Source organism: Perissodus microlepis, chromosome 15 (genome assembly GCF_051167445.1).
Source record: "Perissodus microlepis isolate ML-2025 ecotype Zambia chromosome 15, ASM5116744v1, whole genome shotgun sequence".
Taxonomy (NCBI): Eukaryota; Metazoa; Chordata; class Actinopteri; order Cichliformes; family Cichlidae; genus Perissodus; species Perissodus microlepis.
The window spans coordinates 28,210,854-28,236,447 of record NC_140475.1 but is presented as its reverse complement, the minus strand read 5'-3'; the positions used below and the strand labels follow the sequence as shown (position 1 = coordinate 28,236,447).

General features: G+C 40.6%; 3 protein-coding genes across 3 annotated transcripts; 1 reads left to right on the top strand and 2 right to left on the bottom strand.

The window, feature by feature from the left end:
- The first annotated feature begins 1,913 nt into the window (after positions 1 to 1,913).
- On the top strand, positions 1,914 to 3,837 carry LOC146372346 (uncharacterized). The gene has a single exon (XM_084953780.1). The coding sequence runs from the start codon at positions 2,343 to 2,345 to the stop codon at positions 3,237 to 3,239; it is 897 nt and encodes a 298-aa protein (XP_084809906.1). The 5' UTR covers positions 1,914 to 2,342; the 3' UTR covers positions 3,240 to 3,837.
- An 852-nt stretch (positions 3,838 to 4,689) lies between these two features.
- On the bottom strand, positions 4,690 to 11,405 carry rpf2 (ribosome production factor 2 homolog). Its single transcript, XM_084953779.1, has 10 exons — positions 11,277 to 11,405; positions 10,228 to 10,360; positions 8,681 to 8,718; positions 7,428 to 7,467; positions 7,265 to 7,346; positions 6,908 to 6,984; positions 6,087 to 6,186; positions 5,750 to 5,852; positions 5,526 to 5,670; positions 4,690 to 5,001 (listed from the first exon to the last, which is right to left on the bottom strand). The coding sequence occupies exons 1-10, from the start codon at positions 11,297 to 11,299 to the stop codon at positions 4,816 to 4,818; spliced, it is 927 nt and encodes a 308-aa protein (XP_084809905.1). The 5' UTR covers positions 11,300 to 11,405; the 3' UTR covers positions 4,690 to 4,815.
- A 2,585-nt stretch (positions 11,406 to 13,990) lies between these two features.
- On the bottom strand, positions 13,991 to 25,122 carry amd1 (adenosylmethionine decarboxylase 1). Its single transcript, XM_084953418.1, has 9 exons — positions 24,795 to 25,122; positions 21,202 to 21,288; positions 20,483 to 20,609; positions 20,267 to 20,369; positions 17,453 to 17,495; positions 17,031 to 17,175; positions 16,834 to 16,926; positions 16,599 to 16,754; positions 13,991 to 16,515 (listed from the first exon to the last, which is right to left on the bottom strand). Exons 1-9 carry the CDS (start codon positions 24,902 to 24,904, stop codon positions 16,378 to 16,380), a joined length of 1,002 nt encoding a protein of 333 aa, XP_084809544.1. The 5' UTR covers positions 24,905 to 25,122; the 3' UTR covers positions 13,991 to 16,377.
- Positions 25,123 to 25,594: the final 472 nt, after the last annotated feature.

The following is a 25,594-nucleotide window of genomic DNA, read 5'->3' as shown; positions in this document are numbered from 1 at the left end:
AGGAGTTTCCGCACCGGAAGTAGCATATGCTAACGTGCACATAGTCTATTACTTAAGAAAAGCACATAAAACATACTGCAAAGGAAGTAGAAAAAACAAAAATGAAACCTCACAAAACACAACCAAAGCGTTTGTAAGAAGACATTAAAGTGGCGGAACAAAAGAAGAATTGTACTGAGACACACTTATGTGGTTTAATCGCATGTTACTGTAGCTTCGTGTTTGCTATTGCTAAGGCATGCAGGATGTAAGACCCAAAATGCAGGACACTCAGATGGAAGAGTAAACTCAAAGAGGCTGCTTTTATTGCAAGAGCAGAAAAAACTCCATAAACAATAGACTTGCAAAAACCAAAACTAAACTAGAAAATGCATTTTCTGAAGAAACTGCTGTGTGAATGCTGATAGCTGAATGTTTTGAGCTGAAATGAAATATTTGCTGAATTTTAAGTTAAAAATGTTGAATGAGCTGAAAAATACAGAATTTTTCACCTGAAAACAAAAGTGCAGAACTGTTGAAAGCTGACATTTACACAGAAGAAGAAGTTGAAAAGTAGCTGAACATGTTTAAAATGTACATTCGAAATAGGGCTGGGTATCGTCACTGATTTCTAGAATCGATTCGATTCTGATTCACAAGGTCACGATTTGATTCAATTCGATTGGATTTGAATCTTGGAAATTTTGCCTCAGACAGTCAGAAATATTATAATTCAGATCAGTACATTTACATATTTTTGTATCTATAAAAAGGAAGCTGACACTCGCAAGACTTTATTCATGGTGTGAGCATCACAGCAGATGCCTTTGTGTCAAAGCAGCTGAAGATAAAACACAGAAAAACATGAAGGCGGTTTTCCTGGCCTGGGATTTTATAAAAATATTCTGCAGTAGATCAAAAACGAAAGAAAACCATTAATCAACATATGAACATTACCTCTGAAGTTACAGAGGTTTTATTACAGACACAGCTGAGCGTTTTGCATTTTGCATAATTTTAAAAAGTTTACATTTGTTCAGAAGCCTATTGAACGGCAGAAATTAGGTTTTCTTTTCGTAAGTAAAAGTGAAAAAAATCAGCGTCCGACAGCGCTGTAAACAATGGTAGACTTGTGCGTAACAACCAAGCGAATAATGCAGAAAACAGATTTTTAGACGGGAAACTGTTGTTGAAGTACAGAGAGAGGGATAGAGGGAGAGAGAGCTGTGCATGAAGTGTGGTGGAAGCAAAACAGCAAAAGTCAGAGTGAATTCATGACGATGTTTATGTGAAGCGTAGTTTGGATCTTCTTTGGCTGCTGGTTCAGTCAATATTGTTTGGAGAGAGATAAAACCTGCAGCTTCAGAATCAGCGCAAAAAGGACGTAAACACAAAGCGCGGACCCGCCGAAACATCAGAATCAGTGAGCTGTCGGCTTTCAGCCCCGACCGTGTCCATGTCGTCGGGTGAGAAAGTCACATCTCACTGATTCTGATTCCTCTGCGGGTCCGAGCTTTGTGTTTACGTCTTTGTGCAGAATCCGTGTTCCTGCTCTCATTTACTGTTTTACTGTTTGGTGGTTGTTGAAATGTTGTGAGGTTTAACCTGAGATTCTGGCGTTTTGGGCAAAATAAATTGATATTAAAAAATCGATTCAGGATTTTAATGAATCAATATCACGTTATCCAAGCCAGAATCAATTTTAATCGATAAATCGATTATCAAAACCCACCCCTAATTCGAAAAAGCTGACTAATGACTAAAGAAAATTCAGAGTCAGAAAACATCTGAATGAATATTAAAAATTCATATTATATTAATCACTGAAAAGTGGGGTCTTTTCTGCTGTTGAGATAAACTCCTGACTGAAAATACCATGTATTTCAATGGTTCAGCTAGAAGGTTATCCCTCTACTTGGATCCACACAGTTTAAAAGGTTTAGATCTCTGAGCTTTGGAAGACACACTGTTGGAAAGTGAACAACGATGGCTACGTTTTGAGCGTTTAATGATAGCTGTAGAGCAAACACTGTGCACACAGCAGCAGTTGAAACAGAAGTTTTTAAGATTAATCTTGGCAGAGTGACAGAGAGAGCTCATTAAGCAGGCAGGTGTGAGCCTGGTTGCTATAGCAACTCCAGCCAGTGGCACCACACACACACACAGAGACATGTGGCTCTCTTCTGCTGCTTCAAATAAACAGAAACATGACCCCGAAACAACGAAACTTCAAAATCCCATAAATAGAGGTTGTAACCTCAACTCATTTCATTGCTGTTTTTCAGTTCGGAGCTTATAGTTGCAATTCTCACACGTCTTGACAAAAGGTTTTTAAAAGTCCCTGAAGTCATTGCTGTGATATCATGCTTGGGTTATCAAAGAAATACTCTTCATCTTGGATGAAGACCATCATTAAAATGATGAAGGCTTTGAGCCTAAAAGATGATCCAACCCAACAGCCAGTGTCTACAAGCCAAGTACGGAGCAGTTTCTCCACTGGAGTGCAAAGTCCACCCAGTGTGATGAAACTATCATTGGTTGATCAATCTGCTTTAACTAGCAACAAACTTGCATCAAAAAGAAAGCGATCTGAAGTTGAGGATCGACTAGATGACAAAAGAAGCTTCTCCATAGCAAAGAAGCAACGGCGTTTCTCTAAAGAGAGACCCTGCAGTCACACTGAAATGAGCAAGACACAGAAGAGGGTACCTAACATATGGATCATCGGCTCAAGTTACATAAAGCGAGGAGAATGGGCAGCACGCCACATGTTTGGAGAAAACTTTGGACTTGATGCCAATGTTCATTGGTTTGGAAAAACAGGGATGCGCTGGGATGGCGTCCTTCTTCGTTTTTATGCAGAGTTGATGTCCAGAAAGAGTCCACCTGATATTTTGGTCATTCATGCAGGCGGGAACGACTTGGGACTCGTATCCGCCCAGGAACTTTCCTCTGCAATGACTAAAGACTTGACTGAACTGCATGCAAGGATCCCCTCCATGACAATCCTATATTCCTGCATCAACGAACGCCAAGTGTGGAGGTACAGAAATCCAAAGTATATGATGGACATGGGCGAAAAAACTGTAAACTCAATCATGAGAAAGGCAGTTCATTCCTTTGGAGGCTTCATCATTGAACATCCCTCCCTGAGATATTATGACGAAACCCTATTCGGACAGGACGGAATTCACTTCAACAAGAAGGGAAATGAAGTGTTTCTGACCAACATCCGCTGTGCCATCGAGAAGATCCTTTAGAACTTGTCTCACAGAAAATAGACTTGAGAAAACGCACGACCTCTGGCAAGCCCAACCTACCATCTGACATCAGGAGCTCCATCAAAACTATCTTTATTTGATTACTTTAATGTAGTCAAATAAAAATGAGTACAAATCTGAACACTTAAAGTAAACTTCATTAAAATAAAACGATAAATAGATAAATACAAGCTGAATAGTTCAATGTCTTGGCTTCGTTTTAAAGTTTGAATGGTGGCTCTATGTGAATGTATGTGGATATACAGGGTGGGCCATTTATATGGATACACCGCAATAAAATGTGAATGGTTGGTGATATTAAAGTCCTTTTTGTGGCACATTAGTATATGTGAGGGGGCAAACTCCTCAAGATGGGTGGTGACCATGGTGGCCATTTAGAAGTCGGCCATCTTGGATACAACTTTTGTTTTTTCAATAGGAAGAGGGCCATGTGACACATCAAACTTATTGGTAATGTCACAAGAAAAACAATGGTGTGCTTGGTTTCAACGTAACTTTATTCTTAGTGTGAATGCTTTTCAATCATTCACACTAATAATTGAACACTCTGGAACTGTTGGAATTTTTTTTTTTTTTTTAATAGAACCCTGTATGACTATTTCAAACATTAAATGCTGCACTCACTGCAGACATGGGCCTCAAAGTGTTATGAACATTACCAAGACAACTTTGGCAATGTTCACTGTGGAGTGTTTGTCTCTTCTGGAGTCAAACAGCTGCATCATATCACCTGCACCCTGAACAAACACTTCACTTCATTCTCCACAGACATGTTCCACCATCTGATCTGTGTCTCTGTGGAGGATAACGAGCCCAAACACACCCCAAAGCTTTGAAGTAGTAAAAAGATCAAAAAGGACCAAAGAATGTCCTTGACTGTCACCTGACCTCAACCCCATGCACAATTTAAAGGAGAGAGAAACAAGAATCTGTGACATCATCAAAAACTCTTCGGAGTACTAATCATGTGCGTTGGGGTGGGGGTTGTCTTAACTTCTGAAGTAAAATGTTCAGAATTTTGAACCCCACTGTCCTGTTACATGTCACCTTGTAGAAATGCGGGAAATGAACCAAAACTAAAATTCAAGCAAGATGTTGCCAAAGCACACTTTCAGAAACTATAATCAGCTTTAGTTTTACAAAGTAAACCCCCAGGAAGAGAAAATATACTGCACTTAGAGGGAAATAACTCCAGCCCTGCATCATCAAACTTCATATAAATATGTTGTCATGTCTTTCGAAGAACTGAAACAAACTTAGTCTGAACAGAAATCCTTTTTGAAATATTTACTAGCTTTGCGAGAGCAAAACATTACTGATCTACTGAACCCTCCATCATCACTGGCTTAAATATTTAAGCTTAAGAGAAGGCCCAGATATATGCACGTGATAAACAATACAACAGAATGTAGGCAGGTACAACAACACATTCAATTGGAGTATTTATTTCACATTTAAAAAACAAAAAACAAACCCCCGGTAAAAAACATTTTACCGAGGGTTTGGCGGCACACGGTCAATCGTAGAAGTATCCAAAAGGCGTACAAAGTCTGCCTCAACTCTCTACTTTGGCCACCTTGGGTGCCTGTCCCTCCTGCTCCTTTGTGACCACCTCGCCCCTCCTCTTCCTTAGACCCTTCATCTTCCGTGTCTGCAGCTTGGACAGATCCTGTTTCTGCATGTGCACACGGCCAAACTTGGTGCCAAAGGCATCATGGGAAATGTTCTTCTTCTTCTTGGGCTGAAGTAGTGTAAAAGAGAAGACGAGTTAAAACAAACTTTAGCATGTTTGAACACTGGCTGCACAGAGTATTTAGTATCTGTGCAGGATTTTGGCAACCATGTGGTCTTTCCTCTGGCGCCATCTTCAGGACAAACACTGAATATTTGGAATCATTCATACGAGAACAGAAAAGCAGCATCTCTGTATATTTTAAACCAGGACACCATTTAATTGGTGAAACAAGGAGCTTCAAAGATTGAATAATAAGGCTGAAAGGGGCTTTGCTCATATGGAAATGTAAATGAATAGAGTACAAAAAGAACGAGTCAATAACAACATTCCCAAAGGACAAATCCACTGAGAAGTCAAGGAAGCTAGCAAACAGTCATATCCACATAGGCTAAGGCCCCGCCACCCGACGCTCGCCCTCGAGCACCTCCCCAGGACTAGCTTCAGGGTTGGACATGCATGATTTCTGTTTCATCACAGGATTGTCAGAATGAGATGTTAAGACAGTCAGGAACATGTCCATTCATATTTACCTTCAGGGCTTTGGGCTGCTTATGAGCCAACTTGTACAAGTCATCTGAAGCCAGATGCGTTCTCCTTAGGACAAAGTCAAATGACGGTCCAATCTCTTCCAGCTCGATCCGCGGCGTCCGGCAGCCAGACTTCTTCAACAGAGACCTGAAATTACACCCATCATTATCTCAGTTCTGGATGTCGGCAGTCAAATTTTCTCGCTAAATTATTACAGTTTCAGCACCTGTAGCTGCGCATGTAAATTTTTCCATCGATGGCAGTGAAGTGCAAAATGTGTTCTAAACCTGCCAGACGCACTGCAGGCACAGTGGGACCCCTGAAGAAGTCTGAGACAAAAGAAATAAACAGACTAATCAATTACACATCATCATCATCACCACAAATATAATAATAATATTATATATACACACACACACACACACACACACACACACACACACACACACATATAACCAGCACCAATAATTTGAGTTTTCATAATTCATTCATCACAAAGCACATATTAAAAAAACAATATCAGAATCAGACCGGTTAACACTTTTAGTGTGCTGTGTGAGTACCTATTAGCAGACTCTTCAGACGTCTGTGCTCGTTATCTGTATCAAAAGCTTCCCCTGCAAATACGAGCATTGGTTTGGTTCCTTCAGGACATTTACTGGCCTAGAACAGAAAGCAAAGACTTTATTTTAGGAGACTGTGATTTGTACTTTGACCAGGTTCACTCGGGTGCTTGTAGAGTGGTTATGGTAACACAAGAGATTTACAAATGATGGAAACTATTGGAGTGAAGCAGCGATAGGTGTAGTCTCAAGAACACGACAGTTTGTTCCCTTATGTTGTTTCAGAGTGTTTGAACTCAAGGCTCCTCATTGGTTTGGTGAATGTACAATTATGATAGAAAGAAAGTAGAACCTCTAAGGTTTTACGTATCAGGAAATAATATCAATGATCTGGTCCAGGCTTGGTAGGTAAACAACAATCCATGAATATTACACTGTGTCACTGTTTATGTAACAAAAAGTGAAACAAATTGCAGAAGCAGTATGTGGAAAAACTAAGTACACCTTACGGTGCCATTCTGCCGTCGCCTGTGTTGTGGGTGTCGCAAGACGATTTTAATTTTACATGTGTTGTGTCGGCCAGTCGTGCATCTCTAGAGTTTTGCAATAGTTTTTCAATATCCCTGCTGTAATGGTCACTATGCTCACGGCCGCACCCGCGTCTTTATGTATGTGTGATAGCTGTATGGTTTAACTTTACACGCAGAGGTAGGTTTTGGTCTCTAGTTTACATTATGAGGAAAATAACAAGGTGATGAAATGACTGTGACCATGAGTCAAAATGACTCCCTAGCCAGACACAGCATGACTGAAACCATTACCTTAATTTCACTCAGGGAGACGTACTTCTCAATTCCAAGTTCAATCATATCAAGTACATGGAAGTCAAATAGACGACCTGCAAACAAACAAGCAAACAATTTATTTGATTGGGTCAATTCAAAATCTGAAAACCTTTCCTTTGCAGAGCATCTTCTACACTGAAATATTTTTTACTGAAAACCTGCAGACCAGTATTCACTAGCATTATGCTGACAGTCTGCTAAACATAAAACACAATGTATAACGTGAGACGAGACACTGACAGTCCGGTATCATGTAAAAACCTGAAAACAGATGTTATAGCTGCTGTATGTATATTAAGTGATATAAGTGATAGAGAGAAAGTTTAAATTTACCAAATATGAAGTTGTTGGGCCGTTTCTTATTGTGGGAGCCGAACAGGAACAGGGAGCAGTCTGTCTTCTTGGAAAAGAACTCCTAAAATAAATGTTAGATTATTAACAAGAAAAGCAACACTGGTGAAAACTCTGAAAAGGACCATCGCCCCTCTGCACTCACCAGTGATGTTGAGTCCTCAAACGGCCGAGTGATGTTCTTTCTAAAAAGCGTACACAGACACCATCAAGACAGAAAACAGACACTATAGGGGACTTCACTCTTAGACCAGAGTAGCTTTGTATGATCACCCACTGTCTGAAACAAGCCCTTTTAGCTCCCTTTATGCCAGCTTTTATCCTAATTGGCTTTTCTGTTTAAAAATATTAGGTTTTAGTGGATTTCTGGAGCTGCTGTGTGCCTGAGACAACCATATGAGAGAAATTCATTCTCACTGACGTCACCCAGAGCCAAGAGTAGAACAGAAATGGTCTGAAATCAAGGATTTAGAGAAGTACCAACAAGAGAAACATACACCAGCTGAATAAAATATGAAAAAGGCAGGCTTGGTCTTCCGTTTTAGGCCGCTCCACAGCCACTGTAACGTGATCACACAGCCACTTCTACTTAAACTCCCCGTTAAGGTACAGGTAGTTGCTGCAGTACTCTTTTGGACACTAGGTGTCACCACTCACCACATAACTGCCACACTGGCACTGACATAAGAAGAAGAAGAAGAAGAAGAAGTAGAAGCAGACAAACTCAGAAGCAAAGACACTGGCATTGTGTTTTACTTTTAAAGACCTTTTTTCCAACGTTTTTTTTTTCAGGATGTCTCATCTTTTCAAACTGCTTCAACGTTTCCCTCCATATAATCTGACAATCGCCAAGCGTCTATACTGGAATATCATCAAAATACTGGGAAAAACCGGCATGACCGTACACGCGTCTTCAAACTGTGACTGCATCATCACATTCTGCCAGGATACAGTTCATGACCGGCAGAAACGACACCAACAAGGCAGCTCGCGCCTTCTGATGTGACATCAAGTTCAACACGCGGCACTGTCAGACAGACTGAAGGGTGAGCATAAAAGCACCGTTACAAGGCTCGGGATGGGGGGGGCGGAATTTCTCCACGAGGCGGTCACCTCGGCTGAAATTGGCTGAAATTCCATGTGGCGTGAGATAAATCTGGTGGCTGATGTGGCCACTTTCAAACCGGCCTGTCCGCAGAAGCGCCGTGGATGTAAATACAACTACCAGTGTAATTCTTTACCTCCCAGTCATGATCAGAAGCAACCAAATAGACAATTCAAAGTTTTTCAGCTCAAATATCTAGAAACAACCCACACTAAGCAGATGAACTGATAAACCTGTTCCATCAAATAAAACCCGAGTATTTATTATAGGAACAAAGTGGATATGTCACTTACTTTTTGTACAGCACAGCATTGGGTTTCTTCAGGGAATACTGTGAAGGAAACAAATGTACTTGCATGAATTTACAGAAAAATTACACATGAAAAAAAACAAACAAAAAAAACCCCTCAAAATGCACTGTGAGATGGAAAAATCAAAAAAATTGATCTCAGTTTGGAAAAAATGAATACCATAGATTCATCCAGTGAAATTAAACAGCTGGCGTGAACAGCTGCTTTAAGAACAGATGAGTAAAATATTTTAACACACTAAATATTCACATGGATTTTACACGTCCAGTAGGCTTGGGCGATATGTAAAAATGTATAACCGACAATCGTCAGTCCAATAATCAATGATGGGCAATATATTTGCGCATGTGCAGATTTTTTGATGGGCAGAGCAATGTAATCATGCATGGACTGATTTGCACGTTTACAACACAGAAGAACTCAAACTAATTTCCCCCCCAAAAAATTAGGGCTGTCAGCGTTAATGCGGTCATCACTATTAACGCGATTAAAATTTTTAACGTGCTCAACCCATCTGGAGCGCAGAATGAACAAACCTTGGACAAACTGCCCGAAATGCATTGACAGAGACATTTCAGGGATTTTGACTCAGACTGTGCTCCAGATGGGTTAATTTTTCCTGTTGACTGCTTCTATTAGATCCACCATTTAACTTACTCAAATAAATAAATAAATTGTAAAAACGATCGACAATGGGCTTAGCCTTATGTCGATAGTCAATATATTCGGCCAGTCACCCAACCCTAACCTCAAGCTGATGGGTGTCAATCTGTGTTCTTGATTTTCTTTAGATCGTGGCACAATATCTTACTTCTTGAGATTTTTTTTTAGCCTGCTTCACTTTGTCAGATAGACTCTAAAAGTCTTGTTCTGGCTGTGATCAGGCCTGGGTGTGGTTATCTGAAATTAAACTCAGCTTTCCAAAGAACTTGGTTAATCATAGTTAATTTAATAGTATTTTCACACCTGTGCTATTTAGGCTATTTCGATCAAACTCTTGTTCATTTCCCCCCTCAGTGCAGTTCGTTTTTTGCAGATTTGGACTTGTTATTGTTCCAAGCGAACTCCAGAGTGGTTCGTTTACAGTGTGAACATGATCCGACCTCAATCTGAACCAACTACCAGGTGTATGTTACAAGTCTGAGCTAAAAAAAAAAAAAAAAAAAAAAAAAAAAACGTCCTGTAGAGGAACTATAGATGTGCAAAGGTCTGTACGGGCTAGCCCCTAGCAGTATTGTGTTCTCCAATAGTCTAGAACATAGCACCTTCTTCCTGCTGCCACAGACACATCTGGCCAATAAGCCGACTGAACATTCTCATGTGGTTTGTAGTAAGGCATTTGGTGCAAAAACAAACCAGATCATTGGGAATAGATCCAAGTGTAAAAACTCATCATTTACAGGTGTGAAAACACCCCAAAGTTTAAGAATTGTGGGTGGGGATTTTTCCAAATCTGTTTGATGATCTGAAACATGTCAGTGTGACAAATATGCCAAACTCCATCCTTACACAGCTCCTCTGTGACTTACTATGTCTTTGAGGGCCTGCGTGATGGTCTGACTTGTGTTCCCTCCTTTCATAATCATGGCACTCTTCACATCTTCAGTCAATTTGGGTGCTCTGCTCTCCAAGAAGCGTTTTGAGCGCTTTGTCTTCGGTTTTCTGAGGACGAAAACACAAGGGAATATAAGAAAGATGACAAACTGCACACAAGGCAAACTATCAGAAAATCAAACCGGTATTTCTGATTGGTTGATGACCTAAAAATGTACGTCAATTAGCCAATACAGATATTGTTTCTGTTCATCTTGTTTCCGATCTTCCTCTTTCTTTCAGAGACACGGGGAAATCATCTTCATAAAATAACTTCACTGTCTGAATGTCTTCTAGCTTGACAACAAACTATCTTAAAACTTAGAGCATTGTTTCAGAGAGCAGCCCTGATGTAAATCAATACATATACTCTGCCAATACATTAACAGATGCCTAAGAATAATGCTATGTTTAGAATAGAGACTTTATGTGCACAGCGCTGAAGAAATATTAACCAAACTTGTATGCAATGCCAGTATGTACCAAAACATAATGCACTGAAAGTAAGATGGTAACCTTAAAAAGTTTAGTTTCAGCAGAGAGACTGAATACAAAAACAAAACATTTAAATGAGTTTGTTATTAATTATATTAATATGATTGCCTTAAACATAAAATACGCAAACCGAGTGTAACTCAGACCGTTAGACCCTGAATTTTAGGCATAACACCACTAATCTCACAGCACATTAAAGACGACCATGAGGCTGAGAGATAGGGAAATCGATTTGATTATGCGCTTATGTAGAAATACGGGGTGTCTCCAAATCCTTTGTGGCATCTGAAGATCGGACAATGAGATGCCACAGAGACATGGCACAGTGAGATGCCACAGAGACATGGCACAGTGAGATGCCGATTCCACGACGGAGCTAGCTGCAGTTAGCCGACAGCTAAAGGTTAGAAGCTTTGCCATAAACAGCACATTCATAAAACGATACATAGCAACACTTCCCAGGCCCCCCAAAGCGTGAGTCCACACTTACATTACAGAATCCAGCTGCGTCATTGTATATGTATTTTTATTCCTAATCGCTAACGACCACACTAATTAAGAAACACGTGAAAACGACAAGAGCGACGATTTTCTTCTTCGATCATATATAACAAAAAACCCCAACTCAAAATACTGCCATCAAGTGGTCATCTGCTGATGGCCGTTTAAACTCTGAAGGCAGATCCCATCCCCATATCTGATCAGACTGTACAAGAAGTTCAGATTGTCATTTCTCACTCCAAAAACAAAAAATCTCCTGGAATAGAGTGCCTCTTGACTAAATTTTATACATTATTATATATTATGTTATGTAATAATGTATGTAAATATAATTATATTAAAAAAAAATTAATCAGGAAAAACCTGCTGGGTTGGATTTTAGACTTTTTAACTGACAGGTCACGAAGAGTAAGAATAAATGGTGTTCTGCCTGACCCAGTGTTCTCCTCCACAGGTTCTCCCCAACGGTGCATCTTATCGCCCTTATTAGTCATTCTCTATACAAACATGAGCAGATATGCCGCCATCATTTAACTTAATAATAACTGTTTTTTGATTTAATTCATCTTGTCTAATTATTACCAAATGTGTTTAAATAGGTGTGTGTGTTTTGTGAAGGGATGTCAAATGCTATAATGTTTCTGCAAAGCAAATTTACCTACGGGTATAAATAAAGTAACCTTGAACCTGAATTATTTTCTAATGAGCTAGCTTCTTTTCATTATAGGTTGATATAGAAAGTATACAAAACAGAGTTGTCCCAACATCCTTAATCCTTAAATGTTGCTAAAACCCAATGAATGGTCTTCAGGTCACTGACAATGGGCGTCCTATTTTTATTTTTATTTTTTACTGAATAACAATTATACATTTCTAGCATTAATTCTTGCCAAAAGTTTAAAATCTATTTTGAACTCAATTATCGATTAGACACAACCAGGCTTCATAATGCTTATCTTGGATTACCCTGAAGTTATTGAACATTCATTTTACTGTTAGATTTTTACAAGGCATTTGATACACCAGAGCACAGCCTTATTTTTCAGGCTCTCAATAAATTTAGATTTGGTTGTAACTTCATTGCTGCTGTGAGAACAATAAGGAACTTGTTAAGGTTGTTCAATTTTCCCATATCTCTTTCTCCTGGTTGGTTCACCTCTGGGCTGTCAGAAAAAATCTTTAATAATAATCCCATTAAAGGAATTTCTTTACCTGGGCAAGATTTGATTTTAGCATAGAGCCTTCTTTTTAAAGGATGACACCCAAATTCCTTAAGCTATTAAAACAAAGCATCAGGTCTCTTACTTAACATCAATAAATGTAAACTAATCACAATCAGAACACAGACTGTTCTGAAACAGTTTTAAAAAAATTATAGAATAGACTTTTGTTGTTGTATGTATACAATGAAGATGAACATTGCAGAATTAGAAGATAAATAATAATACAGCAGGATTATTTACCAATAAAAAAAACACATTAGAAAACAGGGTCACCTGTGAAGACCCTGGTTTTCCTGAGGGAGGAGGATCTGACAATGGCCTCCAAGCAGCAGCTTCTGGCCCAGGTTATTCTTCCTCAGGAAGACGAGGAAGTGCAACAGTTGCGGGGCCGTCTTTACCAGGGCGATGGTGTTGTGGGTCCAGATGAGGTTGGCAGTGATGTGGTGCCCAGAAACCTGAAGGTGGAGACAGATTCCATCCATATTCCAGTTAAAACTGAGATTTCATACTTGGGTATAATTTTAACTAAAGATCAACAGAAAAGAGGCTCTTTAAATTTCCTATAACTGGAATAAAGTAGATGTTTCAATCAGTGGTCATTATTAATAAATGTGAGGTTTCTAAACAGAAAACCCAATATCCACCCTATCAAACTCATCACAGAGTTTAGAATGTCATTGTTCTGTTTCTTACAAAGATACTCGTTACAAGAAAAACTCCCTCAGTTTTTGCTTTTTGTTCTTTTTGCAATTCCTCCTTCTGTGCTCAAGTTCTAAAAAGGTATTGCACAGTATTTATTTCATACAATCTCTGAGCTACAAAGGTAACAATGCTTTGGTGTTTTCTTTCCAAATAAAGATTTAAATTAAGAAATAAAGTTAAGAATCACTCTTCCAGAATGGATTCAAGCTGCTTCTGCTCAGCATTTTGGGGCTTCCAGTCAATTCAAACAGATGATTTCAAAATCTTTTTGTTTCCATATGTACCCGTTTTTAGGGTTAAGAGCAGGATATTAACCAGGCATAATTATTTTACCCTGTCTTTCCAGTAACCTATACTTGATGACACCGTAATCAAACTGGAAATTGTTTTTGATAGCCCCCCCATACACACACACGCACAAAAAAAAAAAAAAAAAAAAAAAAAAAAATAATTCTAGAGGGGATGTCATTGAAGACTGCACCCTGTGTTGTTCTACTGTAGAGCAGCTTATTTTCACACACACAGCCTCTGCTCCAGTTTGTTCCTCCTGGAGCCACTGTTGTGCCCCCAGTCCAGTTGCACTGTATGACCAGGAGAGATCCCCTGTGATTTAGGTCCAGTGTATTAGAGGGAGCATCTTGTTTCACATTAGGTCTTGAGATTTTTGCACAAACTACACCAAAACCCACTTAATCATCCCTTTAAAGCTTTCTGATGCGGTCAGACCGTCCTACAGGGTCTTGATACCAAAATACTTCAAAATAAAAGCACACAGATCTCACATTTAAGTATCTTTTATTGAAGCATTAAGCTCATAGCACAGATATTTAGCACATCTTGACCATCCAGAGAACAGATAAATGAATTAGAACAGCAAAGTTGCTCATTCAGTACAACCTGCAACTGTACCCTCACAAGCAGGAGGCTTTCCTGGCTTCCGCTTCCTTGAATTCACAAAGCAAAGTGATAACATGATCTAGTCAACTTGGAAAAGGTCATCCCTCAACTAACTTTGTTGGAACATTGTTTTCACAAAACATCTAGAACCAAAGGGCAGAAAGAAAAAAAATTAAAAAAATAAAATAATTGGTCCGCAGCAGAAATACAAAATATTTTGTATAAAATTCAATTACCATTAAACTGCAAAATAGAGTTCACCATATAAAAACACCAATGATCCACACCAACAATGCTGAAATGCACTTAATCCAACAGCTAGCATACCATTTCTGTTGCTAGATGGAAATTCTTAAAAAATATAAGTCAGACTACCATTAAAAGTCATTTAATCTTAAATTGAAGAAAAAAAAAAAAAAAAAAAAAAAAAAAGGAGAAAGAAAAAGCCACGTAGCCACACTAGACGGACACTTTTCAAAATTCCTGCCCTTATATAGATAAATTTACCAATTGCTAGCTTGACTAGCATGCTAAGTTCCTTAGATGATGTCAAGTGCTGAAATCAGGATAATACTACTATCACATTTGCAAGATTCTAACAGCATTCTCTGGCAGGAGAAGCTAAACCTTAGCTGTAGGGTATCAAATAAAAACAAAGTCACAAACATAACTGAAACTTCTCCTGCTTTCAGCACCCGTCTGAAGCCTGAAATCTATAAGAGTTGAACAGATACATGAAATTTATAAAAAAAATAAAAAAATAAAAAACTAAACAAAAGGGGGAATAAAATACAAACAAAACCACCTATCCAAAATGCACCAGGTTGGGGCAGTTCCAACTTTCAGCTTGTAAAACAAGAGGAAGGTGAAGCACACACACTGACAGCAGAGACAGCGCTACATTACACTGTTGAGCAACACGGCACTAGTAGTCACATGCAGTGTGTCAGGATTCCCCCTGCAAACAAAGGGCATTGACCCAAATGACAAAAAGAAAAAAGTGAGGGCACAATAAATTTCATAAAATGGCAGTTTATGTAGTGGTTATATGCGGAATGATCTGGGATCACCCTGGCATGCTCAGACTAGTGGGCCTCTTTTGTGCGCTTACATCTCTGTATGTGGCAGAAAGAGACAGGGTGGATATTATGTTTGTGTGTGTGGGGTGTGGGGTGCTTTGGTGGGCAACTAAAGCAAAAAGTGTCTGATTCATTATTTCCTTTCAGAGCTGGACACAGTGCGAGTGGCCAGGAGGGCTGGCTCTCGGTGGGCTGGGGCTGAACAATGGCCGGTCAGCAGAGGGCATTGTAAGCGCGTTGTCTGGAGTCGTACATTCAGCTCAAACCTGTTCCAGGCTTTCTTTCCAGAGAAATGTACATTCGAAAGATGGCCGAGCAAGCCGCTCTGCACGGCCTGTGCTACATTCAGGTTTTGTTTTTTTAAACCCTCTGTGAATGCTGCATGACTGGGTTGAAATATCTAGATGCTTCCTACAGATGTGGGCCAATGTAAAAAGTTCAAGCTCAGATCTGAAGTGTGCAAGCTGAAAGTTTACCATTTAAAGCTGCCAAAGAACAAAACCTGACCAATAAGATGAGAACTTTTGAACCTTTAGTGCAACATCAAAGCAAGATGGCATTTCACAGACAATCCCACAATGCCCAAGCTCAGCACGACTTGAGCTGAGGTGATTTGCCTCCAAGTACCTTGAGTAAACAGGCTTTTAAAATAAACTCAGTAACAGAGTAGAGAAATAGTCATGCTAGCTAGGTGGGTGGGTGCAATTTGAAGTTTAAACCAATGGATGAGATCTAAAGTATGCTCATAAGAGGCGGACTGATCTGAGCACGTCAGGGTCCTGGTCTAGGGTGGGCGGAAGCCTTGTCTGTGGGGAATGAGGGGGGACACCTGCAGGAAGGGACCGTTGTACTGGGCACAGGTGGACAGCCTGAAACAGAGCGTGTTTAATACCTCTACATGCACTTCAAGATCACAGCAAGAGTGGGCTAGAATATCGTAACAGAGAAAAGAGCTTTCATGCAAGGGATCTAAGTCACGGGTACAACAATGCAAACAACTCAAACTGGAAGTTAAAGTAGGGGCAGCAGCGCCATCGCTGACACCAGGACAATCTGGATGGCGACAGCAGCAGTGGGGAGGGTGGGACAGGAGAGACGATGACGACAAGCTCGCTACGGGGTGGTGAAGCGCATCGCAACGTGGGAGCGCTGAGGCGCCACGTTTTTTGCGCCTCTTCATCCTCAACCCTCAGCTCTGCTGCTGGCGATTCTTGGTGTAGCTTGTGAAGACAAAATTGTAATCGTTGAACTGAGCCAACTGGCGGTCGAGGCGCTTGTAGCCCTCCATTTTTGGGGGAGTAGAAAAGACACTGCGACATTTAGAGCTCTGCAGGAGAAAAAACAAACCACTTTACAGGAAGCAGTTTAAAATCCCCCCCGGGTAGATGCAAAATTGGATTTGAAATGCACCTGATTGACAAAGAGTGTAGTCACAAATTTTCCTGGCTTGAACACCTCCACAACCTTCCTGATCAATTCATCGTATGATGTCTGGGAGAGGTTTGTTTCAAAGCTGACGTAGGAGAACTCTGGCTCTGGGGTGATGTGGATGGTCCAGTAGGTTCCCTGTGGGGAAAATGAGCAAAGTCGCATCACTGATTTGCTTGAGCGCGCAACTATGATGAAGAAACAAAACGCCACTCACGTCAGTCTTCATCCCATTCATCGAGTATCCACAAGGGTTGAACATTGTGGCATCAATCACAGAACCTGGTATCAGGTCACGAATTCCACTCATCTGCGAGAACAGAACGAGACCGTGATTACAAAGGTTAAACTACTACCACATGCTTGTTCTGGGGGGAAACAAAAAAAAAAAAAAAAAAAAAAAAAAAAACTTACACGAGTGACCTCACTTGCGGAAACACCGTCTTTCATGTAGAACTGGTCCATGATGGCTGGATCAAGGTCGCTCATCAGAACTTCCAGCGTCTGATCAGCATACTTGTTCTCCCAGTACTCTGGCATATCCAGAGTAAACAGGTACCTGTGGGAGAGATGCAAGGGGGCATTAACGATTTTCAAACCTGGAGGATGCATGGAGCTGCTACCTATGAGAGGAGGCCTTGAACGTCCTTTCAATTTAAACTAAAGGCTTTTCACCTCCCTCATGAATTGGCATCTTGTTGTCACAGATTACCAACATTCACTGACAAGTGCTGAACTCCAGAAACCACAAATATTTAATTATATTTCATGACTGAGAATCTTGACCATCTTAGCTATTAGCATATTAAGCCAGTGTGGGATATTTTAATGCTCACCAGCAGTCAGAGTTCAAACGTCCCATACAGTAGGCTGCACCATCTGTAAAAGGAGGGAATATTATGGTTACCATTTGTAATCAACTCAAAAACATTAGGCAGCTCTGAAGAGAAGCCACAATGATAAAAGCTACACAGAATTACAGTCTGTGATAATACTGAATTTCATTGTCCCCACAGCTATAGTATAAACAATGCACTCCATAGTCCCAAAATTACAAGCAACATTCAACATTTGTTCTTAAACGATTAAAACAACTTGGGTACAGATTATGATCACAGATACATGATTACCTGATCTATAAAAACATAAACCTAAGATTTGCATTAACCAATCAGAATCAGGGTGTGTCTCATGATTGGATATTTAAAGGTTCGCTACCCCCGCTAGTCAGTGCCAAACAGTTTTATTACTTTATTCATGAGGGTAAATAGATGACAGCTATGTTAAGCAGTGCTGCCCTTTAGTTCTTTTGTGCTAAAAAGCTGCATGTTGGTGTTGTCAGAATAAACTATAGAACTAAGTTGTCAATGTTAGCATAGGAGAAGCCTACTGCTAACAGCACTGCTAAGATTATGTTTGATCAATGAGGGATGTGCTAATTGCTTAATACAGCTAACACATGAAGTGTTTGTTGGTTAACGTTTCACTTTGATCATTTAAAGTGTGTTTCATTTCAATTTTTTGTGGGGGTAGTGGTTGAGGAGTTCTGTCTTTTAGATTTGTCAACTAGTCCAGCTTTTTGTTTAAACAACTAGCAGATTGTTTGCCAGGAGCAGCCATAAACCAGGAAGTCAAAGGAGCTTGCAAAGAAAAGCGTCTGGACTTCTTTAAGTTACTTGAAGACGTTTCACCTCTCATCCGAGAAGCTTCTTCAGTTCTAAGGTCAAATGGTGGAGAGTCCCAGATATAAACCTAGTGGGAGTATCCCCCCACAGAGGGACAAAAGGACCCCCTGATGATCCTCTAATCGCCTGAGCCAAGGTGTGAAACTGGGTCCCAATCAGCCAGAGTTTCGGGTGTGTTCATTGTGAAACCTGGCCCCACCTTATCATGCGGATTCCTGAGGTCAGATGGCCCAGGATGTGAGTGGGCGTTAAGGCGTCTGGGAAGGGATCTCAAAACTGGATTATAGATGGCAGAGAGTTGGTGTCGTAAACCCCCGCCTCTGTTCAAAGATGGTCGCTCACAGTGGACATAGATGGCTTCTTTCACTCCTCTTTCAAACCATCTGTCCTCTCTGTCCAAAATGTGAACATTGGCATCCTCGAAAGAGTGTCCTTTATCCTTAAGATGCAGATGGACTGCTGAGTCTTGTCCTGTGGAGGTGGCTCTTCTGTGTTGTGCCATGCGCTTGTGAAGTGGCTGTTTGGTCTCTCCAATGTAGAGGTCTGGGCATTCCTCGCTGCACTGTACAGCATACACCACATTGTTAAGTCTGTGTTTTGGCGTTTTGTCTTTCGGGTGAACCAGTTTTTGTCTGAGCGTGTTGCTGGGTCTGAAATGCACCGGGATGTCATGCTTGGAGAAAACTCTCCTAAGTTTAGGAGAGTTTTCTCCAAGCATGACTCTCTGCCATCTATAATCCAGTTTTGAGATCCCTTCCCAGACGCCTTAACGCCCACTCACATCCTGGGCCATCTGACCTCAGGAATTCGCATGATAAGGTGGGGCCAGGTTTCACAATGAACACACCCGAAACTCTGGCTGATTGGGACCCACACCCAGTTTCACACCTTGGCTCAGGCGATTAGAGGATCATCAGGGGGTCCTTTTGTCCCTCTGTGGGGGGATACTCCCACTAGGTTTATATCTGGGACTCTCCACCATTTGACCTTAGAACTGAAGAAGCTTCTCGGATGAGAGGTGAAACGTCTTCAAGTAACTTAAAGAAGTCCAGACGCTTTTCTTTGCAAGCTCCTTTGACTACGATGACTGAGAACCTTCACAGACATAAACTAGGAACTGCCCTGGGCATTTTCCAGCTGTAAATTCAGAGCATCAGGGATTTAACAGACTGTGCTACAAACACCCTTTACTAGGGCTGTGCGATATGACCAAAATCTCATATCCTGATATAAGAATTCTATCGTCCCGATAACGATATATAAAAAAATAAATAAATTAAAAAAAAAAAAAAAAAAATCACAAAAATGTAACATTTTCTATAAATTCTGTGAATCTCGGGCAGCTCGACTTGCGGGAAGTGTTTCCAGCTGCGCGTCATGTACCTGGAGTCGAGTGTTTTAACTGATGCATGAAACTATACATTTTTAGACATAAGTTGTAACGGCCGCTGTTTTCTTTGTGAGTATTTATAACACGGCGTGCTGTGGGGAAAAGCCTGTTCTAACGTTTGAGTCTAAGGTTTATTTTTTAGCACCTGGCGGCTCTTTTTTTACTTCTCATCTGTAAATCTGCTCTTTCACGTGATTCAGTTTATTTTGAAAAGTCTCAACAGGATCTTGAGCTTTATTGTGAAAGGTTTATGTGGAACATAAGCGGACACGCGATGGTGTTACCGTCGTTGTTGCTAACGACAACGCATAAAAACAGGCGTTTGTCCGTCTGTAGTGTGATTAAATAATATTAAATAACTTTAGGAAAGTAATATAGCCACTACAGTGACCATCAAAACGATGAAAAAATATTGCCGTAAACAGTTTATTTTGCGACACCACGAAACAAACGATAGTGTAAAATGAAACGATAGACGTTTTTATATCATCATCCGATATATATCGTTATATCGAACAGCCCTACCCTTTACTTGTGTGTGTGTAACACATTTCAGAGTTTCATGTATCACGTACTGGGAAAAATCTGGCTGAGGAAGTCCACTTCTTCCTGGAAGTTTCGATGAGGGAACTCTTGATGGGCTGGTTTCATGAAGTTCTTACGGGAGTAGAAGAAATTCTGCAAACGAGACACTAATGAATAAACCTACGCAACTAATCAGCTTCATTGATACAGCTCGTTCAGATTGAGATGAAATAAGCTTTGTCATGCAAATGCTACACCAGTCTAACCTCAATGGTGTCGAAGCCGCAGTACTCCCTGGCAAGTTCCAGCAGAGGCACCAGTGCTTGCAACAAGAGGGTGGTTCCGCATGTCTTCAAAATGAAACGTCTCTTGGAGACAAACATGCTACTCTCACTGTAGAGACAAGAAAGGAGTTAGTCACCAATAACCACAGAGCATCGTTTCCCTCATTATATTCTATGATACATAATGATGATTAAGTAAGCCTGGTATCTTTGTAATATTTACCTAAAATGAGCAAACCGAGCCCCTCGGCTACTCATTCGTAAAATGAAATCTTTTAATATTGATGTGTGTAATAGAGGTCCGGTATTTGTTTCTATATTTGTTTCAACTTGCTACATTGCAGAGCAGTAATGGGGAAGGTGAAACTTCAGTGAAGGCTTTCTCTCCTTTTTATAAACAAAAGGTTGACAGGTGAGCAAAAGGAGGAAGAGAAAAAGGCATACCCTAGTTCCCATTCAACTTGTCATACTTGTTTGATTACCCAAGAGGAGTTAAGCTTACTGGTTTCAGTTTTAGCTTCATGTTAGTTTTATCTGACATGCTCATACTTGCCCTACCTTAACACAACTACACATTTATATAAGGACTGCATGTGGCATGTAGAGTACATGCCCATACTGACACCTGAGACTGTCATTAACGGAAATTAGGTTAAGGTCTAGTTGGAAAGACTTTCTGCAGGTATCGAGCAGGCACTCACCTGAGTATATAAGCTTCCTGCTTGTCAGTCTTTGTCACACTTATTATCAAACAATGCACATTTTCCAAAAGTTTGTCCCACTCAAACCTGAAAGAAAAAGAACACAAGTTAAATGCATACAAAGACAAAGTTGTTCTCTTTTGAGGTCATTTTAAAGTGGCACCCACTACAGGAAAGAACTATTGATGGTTGCGTAACATGGCCAAGTTTGGAATGTTTTCAGGATTTTGAACAGAAATGTCTATGAAGCTTGCTGTAGTCTTTACACCGAAAAAGTAAGTGCATATAACAATTTCAGTGCCAGAGTATGCTCTGGGCATACAATACTGATGATATCAATAGCGGTATTGTTCAGACTGAAATGCGTTTTCCACCATGTGCAGATGGCTGTAGGGTAATGTGGACTTATTCTGCACCTACAGCAGACACACACCTTCAAGCAGCTGCCTCTGCCCCCCGAACACCACCCAGACAGCTGGGTCACATTACAACCTTGGAACAGCAGCCAAACCCATTCACAGTGGGGGCCTGGGCTGCAAGACAAACGTTCCAAGAAATAAAGTGTTCGATGAAAGCATACCAGCAGCTCAATAATGAATGCTTTATGAAACTGGCTTTTCTAGAGAACCTCTCAAAAAGAAATGCCCCTCAGTAACCAGACTGCAGCAGTATGCATAAAGGCTGTGGGCAAAAATGCAAGACCCAATTATGTTCCTTTCTACATGGTCAATCTACAAATGAACTAGATGACTGAGGAAAACACACACACAAAAAACAAATAAACAAACAATGCATCTCTCAGACATTGTTCTAAAGACAACAAAATCAAGAATAATACAGTTCACACTGCAGCCTTTTGTATTCGGGGCTAATGGCCCAAGAAACTAAACTACAAATATGTTTACTACCTTCCAGTACCACAAACAACACTTCATCTAATCCCTTAACAACACTGTCCTCAGAGTGACAGGCTTACGTCATCTGTTGTGAACATCACTTCCTCTGAGAGGGTGGGGGAAAAAAAAAAAAAAAAAAAGCTAGGTATGGTATCACGGAGTCAAATGTGCTCCAATATCAAGTTTCAAATAAGGTCAACACATGAACAAGTAAACAGTTTTTTTTTTTTTTTGTTTTTTTTTACACTTCCAGCCCAAAACACCACCAATTTAAAAATCTGGTTTTTAGTTTGTGCATAAGAAAATTGTATAAAAGGATGTGAAGGATTTCAAAACTGCACTTCTCAGAAGATAAACAAAGGTCCTGCACCGAGGACCAACATTGGAGCAAGATGATATAAACTCTAAATCATGCTATAAGCTACTCTAAATCTGGCCATGCAGGCGATGTGCCTTTAAGATGGCTTTGTTATACACCAATTTCTCTTTGGCATTCTCCTTAATGCAAAGACTCAACATCTTTAGTTTGCCATCAAGGCCAAGCCTGATGAGAATGTGTATATCATAGTACCATCTAAACTCTGCAAATGATATAATATGATTAAGTAATGTCAACAGTGTATTTGGAAGATGAACAAAGGCATTACAGGTATGTCTGGATACAGTTCAGCTCGATCACTTCCCGCAACATAACAGAGCTGTTGCGACATGCCTACTTCCCAGTTTCATACCAGAGGCCAAGCATTAGCAAGCTGTGTCAGCTCCTGCCTCGGTGTGAAATCGACACCAGAGGTTATTTCTAGCTGTGCAACGAGATCATATTTTCCTCAAAGCAAAGCGCCAAACCTGTTTTCATGTATCCCAGAGATTATGAACACATGGCTGATCAAGACGGCACATGTTGGAACATTTGCCGCTTATCAGACAGAAAAGTGGTCACTTACTGGATGGCTTGAACACAGGGAACAGTAAATTTCTCAGGTGTTTAGAGGTGAATATGCTATGACTTTATGAACCAGTCTCCCCTACAATCACTGGAAGTGCTTGGTATGCAGTCTGAACCCTGACAAGTGGCAGCAGAGGTAATGTGAGCAAGCTTCACATTTGTGAATCAGATGCCCTTGTGGTCTTATTTGGACATTGGCTAACGTCCATCGAGTCTGATCCACTGACAGTGTCCCTTTGAGCCGTTAATCTGCCCTCTGGCTGTAAATTAATGCCAGCTTTCCTTCACTCCAATGGTTATGCACTTGTCAAACCAGCCCCTGATCTGGTCATTAACCAGAAAAAGTCACCCATCACTGGGGATGATTTGGCCTCCTTGAACCAGTCATGAAATGACACGCTGCCAGAGGGAAAAAAAAAAAAAAAAAAAAAAAAAAAAGGTTAAAAACAAAACCCTAAGCAAAGGCAGTGGACACCATTAACACTTTCACTTACTCTCACCTTACATTAAAGAATCAGTACCATTCTTACCTCTATAGGTGACATAACCCAAGTGATTTTAAACAATCCATTTGTTTTACAGTGGACAAGTTCCACTAAAGTCTGGGAAGCAAAAAATGATTATGACACACGGTACAAATCTGCCTTTAAGGTTTCTCCTTGTTAAAGGTTGTTTAAAACGTGCATTTCAAACCAGCTAATTTTGCTAGCAAGCAAAAACCGAATTTCTCACAAGAACTGAACCCACATGGATTTTTCAGAATCCATGCCCCCCCCCCAGTCCTTAAACGTAACCAAGTGCCCCGCGGCACAACGTAACAGGGAACCCTCTAACCAATCAGAGCAACTAGGAGCGAGCGCACCGCATGGCCGAAAACGTGAACACGACTTTACGCAGTTTCTCTCTGGTTAAACAGACAGCGGTAACAGACCTGGGGCCAGCCTTTAGCAACCGCAAGGGCAGAGGGAAAGGTTGACGGTTTTCTCCAATCACTTATGAGCCTTAAAAAGTAAAGAATTTAAAAAATAAAAAATAAAGGTGGAATTGGAATACTTGAATCCATTTCCGTGCCAGCAAGGCACGCGGTGACAACGGACGACCACATGTCTCACATGCCCCCCTCGTTGTAGAGTGACGCAGGAAAAAATAAAGCATATGTAATTACAAAGACCAAGCAATTTAGTGCACACGAGCACGAATATATATAGCAATTGGCAAATAACGACAATAAGATCGCCTCATCACTAAATCACAAGCAGTCTGCACAGCGTCGGAGAATTCAGGAGACGGCTGATAATTTGAATATTTTTTCCTAGGGACTAGCTTAAATGAAGTAGCTCTAAATTGGCTGTCATGGTGGCGTCCAAGCCTCATGCGACAAATCATCTCGCAAAAACAAGCGATGGGAGCTGAATATATTAATTACCGCAAGCTCCCAGGGTGAAGAATGAATGACTCAGCCACTGTTAAAAGGGGGAGGTGTCCATTTTCCAATGGCGACGTTAGCTAGCTCCCCAGCTTAAGGATCCACGGTTAGATTTGGTTCACTTCAATGCTTGCCGTCTATCCAGGGGTGGATTAATAACTATAAGGAATACAGTGTCAAGGGAAACGGGACTGTACAATATTCAAGTTGTTATACGTCTCAAAAAGTGACCACTGAAGCCGTGCATGTAGCCGGTGTTTCTGTCAATGTACCACTAGGCTGCTGTGGACTGACACTGCCCCGGAGATACTCAAGTGACACGAACCTTGGGATGGTACGGAGGTCTCCGTTTCCTTTGGTCTCATCCTGCCGAGAGAACCACACCTCCAACAGCTTCTCGGTCCCCTCGAAGAAATGTGCACCGTTATCTTCCATCGTGAGACAACAGACACCCAACAACCAAAAATATTACAACGTCGTTTATAACGTTTACAGCTTAATTACTCCTTCCTCGACCTGTTATTATTTAGTGAGGTTCAGTCCTTAAAACAATCCAGGAGTTGATTTGCTTGAGTTACCGTCTTCCCTTTAGCAGAGAATACCGTTAGCGAGCGCTAGCTAATATCGCCGGCCATACTGTGTAAGCGCTGAATGGAGACCGCGCGGAGCTTTTATTTGGCAGTAGCCCTACGTAAGCCTCACCTCGAGCCAATCTGAACGCGAAGCCATATCTTGGGATTTGTGATTGGTCAGAAACCTATCAATTATAATAGAAGGCGGGTCTTCCGTCATGAAACTTTTCCGCCTGCATGTAGCTTTCCTCTGGAAATACATACTAATTATATATATATATAAACAGCAACATCAACATTACATGATATCTGAATTTAAGTTTACGAAGGCCAGTATGACAGTTGACGGCATGTTCGTGTAAAAGTCCTTTTCTGATAAGTTTTCTTCTGTTCACGACGATTATGTAACTTTTTTTCTAACACAAGCCATTGTGTTTACTTATCACATTAATTTTTCGTTTGTACGCTCTCTCTTTTTTAAGCTGTATAATTTGTTTTTTCACTTAATGGTACTATAATACTGATATTAAACTGCGAATATCAGATATAAACC

Excerpts from the sequence above, each read along its gene's own strand:
- LOC146372346 (XM_084953780.1), top strand. The coding sequence starts at position 2,343 with ATGCTTGGGTTATCAAAGAAATACTCTTCATCTTGGATGAAGACCATC.
- rpf2 (XM_084953779.1), bottom strand. The coding sequence starts at position 11,299 with ATGACGCAGCTGGATTCTGTAAT. Across the intron at positions 6,187-6,907 it reads TCTCCCTGAGTGAAATTAAG|GCCAGTAAATGTCCTGAAGG; the intron begins GTAATGGTTTCA and ends TTTCTGTTCTAG. Across the intron at positions 5,853-6,086 it reads TCTGAAGAGTCTGCTAATAG|ACTTCTTCAGGGGTCCCACT; the intron begins GTACTCACACAG and ends CTTTTGTCTCAG.
- amd1 (XM_084953418.1), bottom strand. The coding sequence starts at position 24,904 with ATGGAAGATAACGGTGCACATTTCTTCGAGGGGACCGAGAAGCTGTTG. Across the intron at positions 20,610-21,201 it reads CAGGAAGCTTATATACTCAG|TGAGAGTAGCATGTTTGTCT; the intron begins GTGAGTGCCTGC and ends TTGTCTCTACAG. Across the intron at positions 20,370-20,482 it reads GCGGCTTCGACACCATTGAG|AATTTCTTCTACTCCCGTAA; the intron begins GTTAGACTGGTG and ends TCTCGTTTGCAG.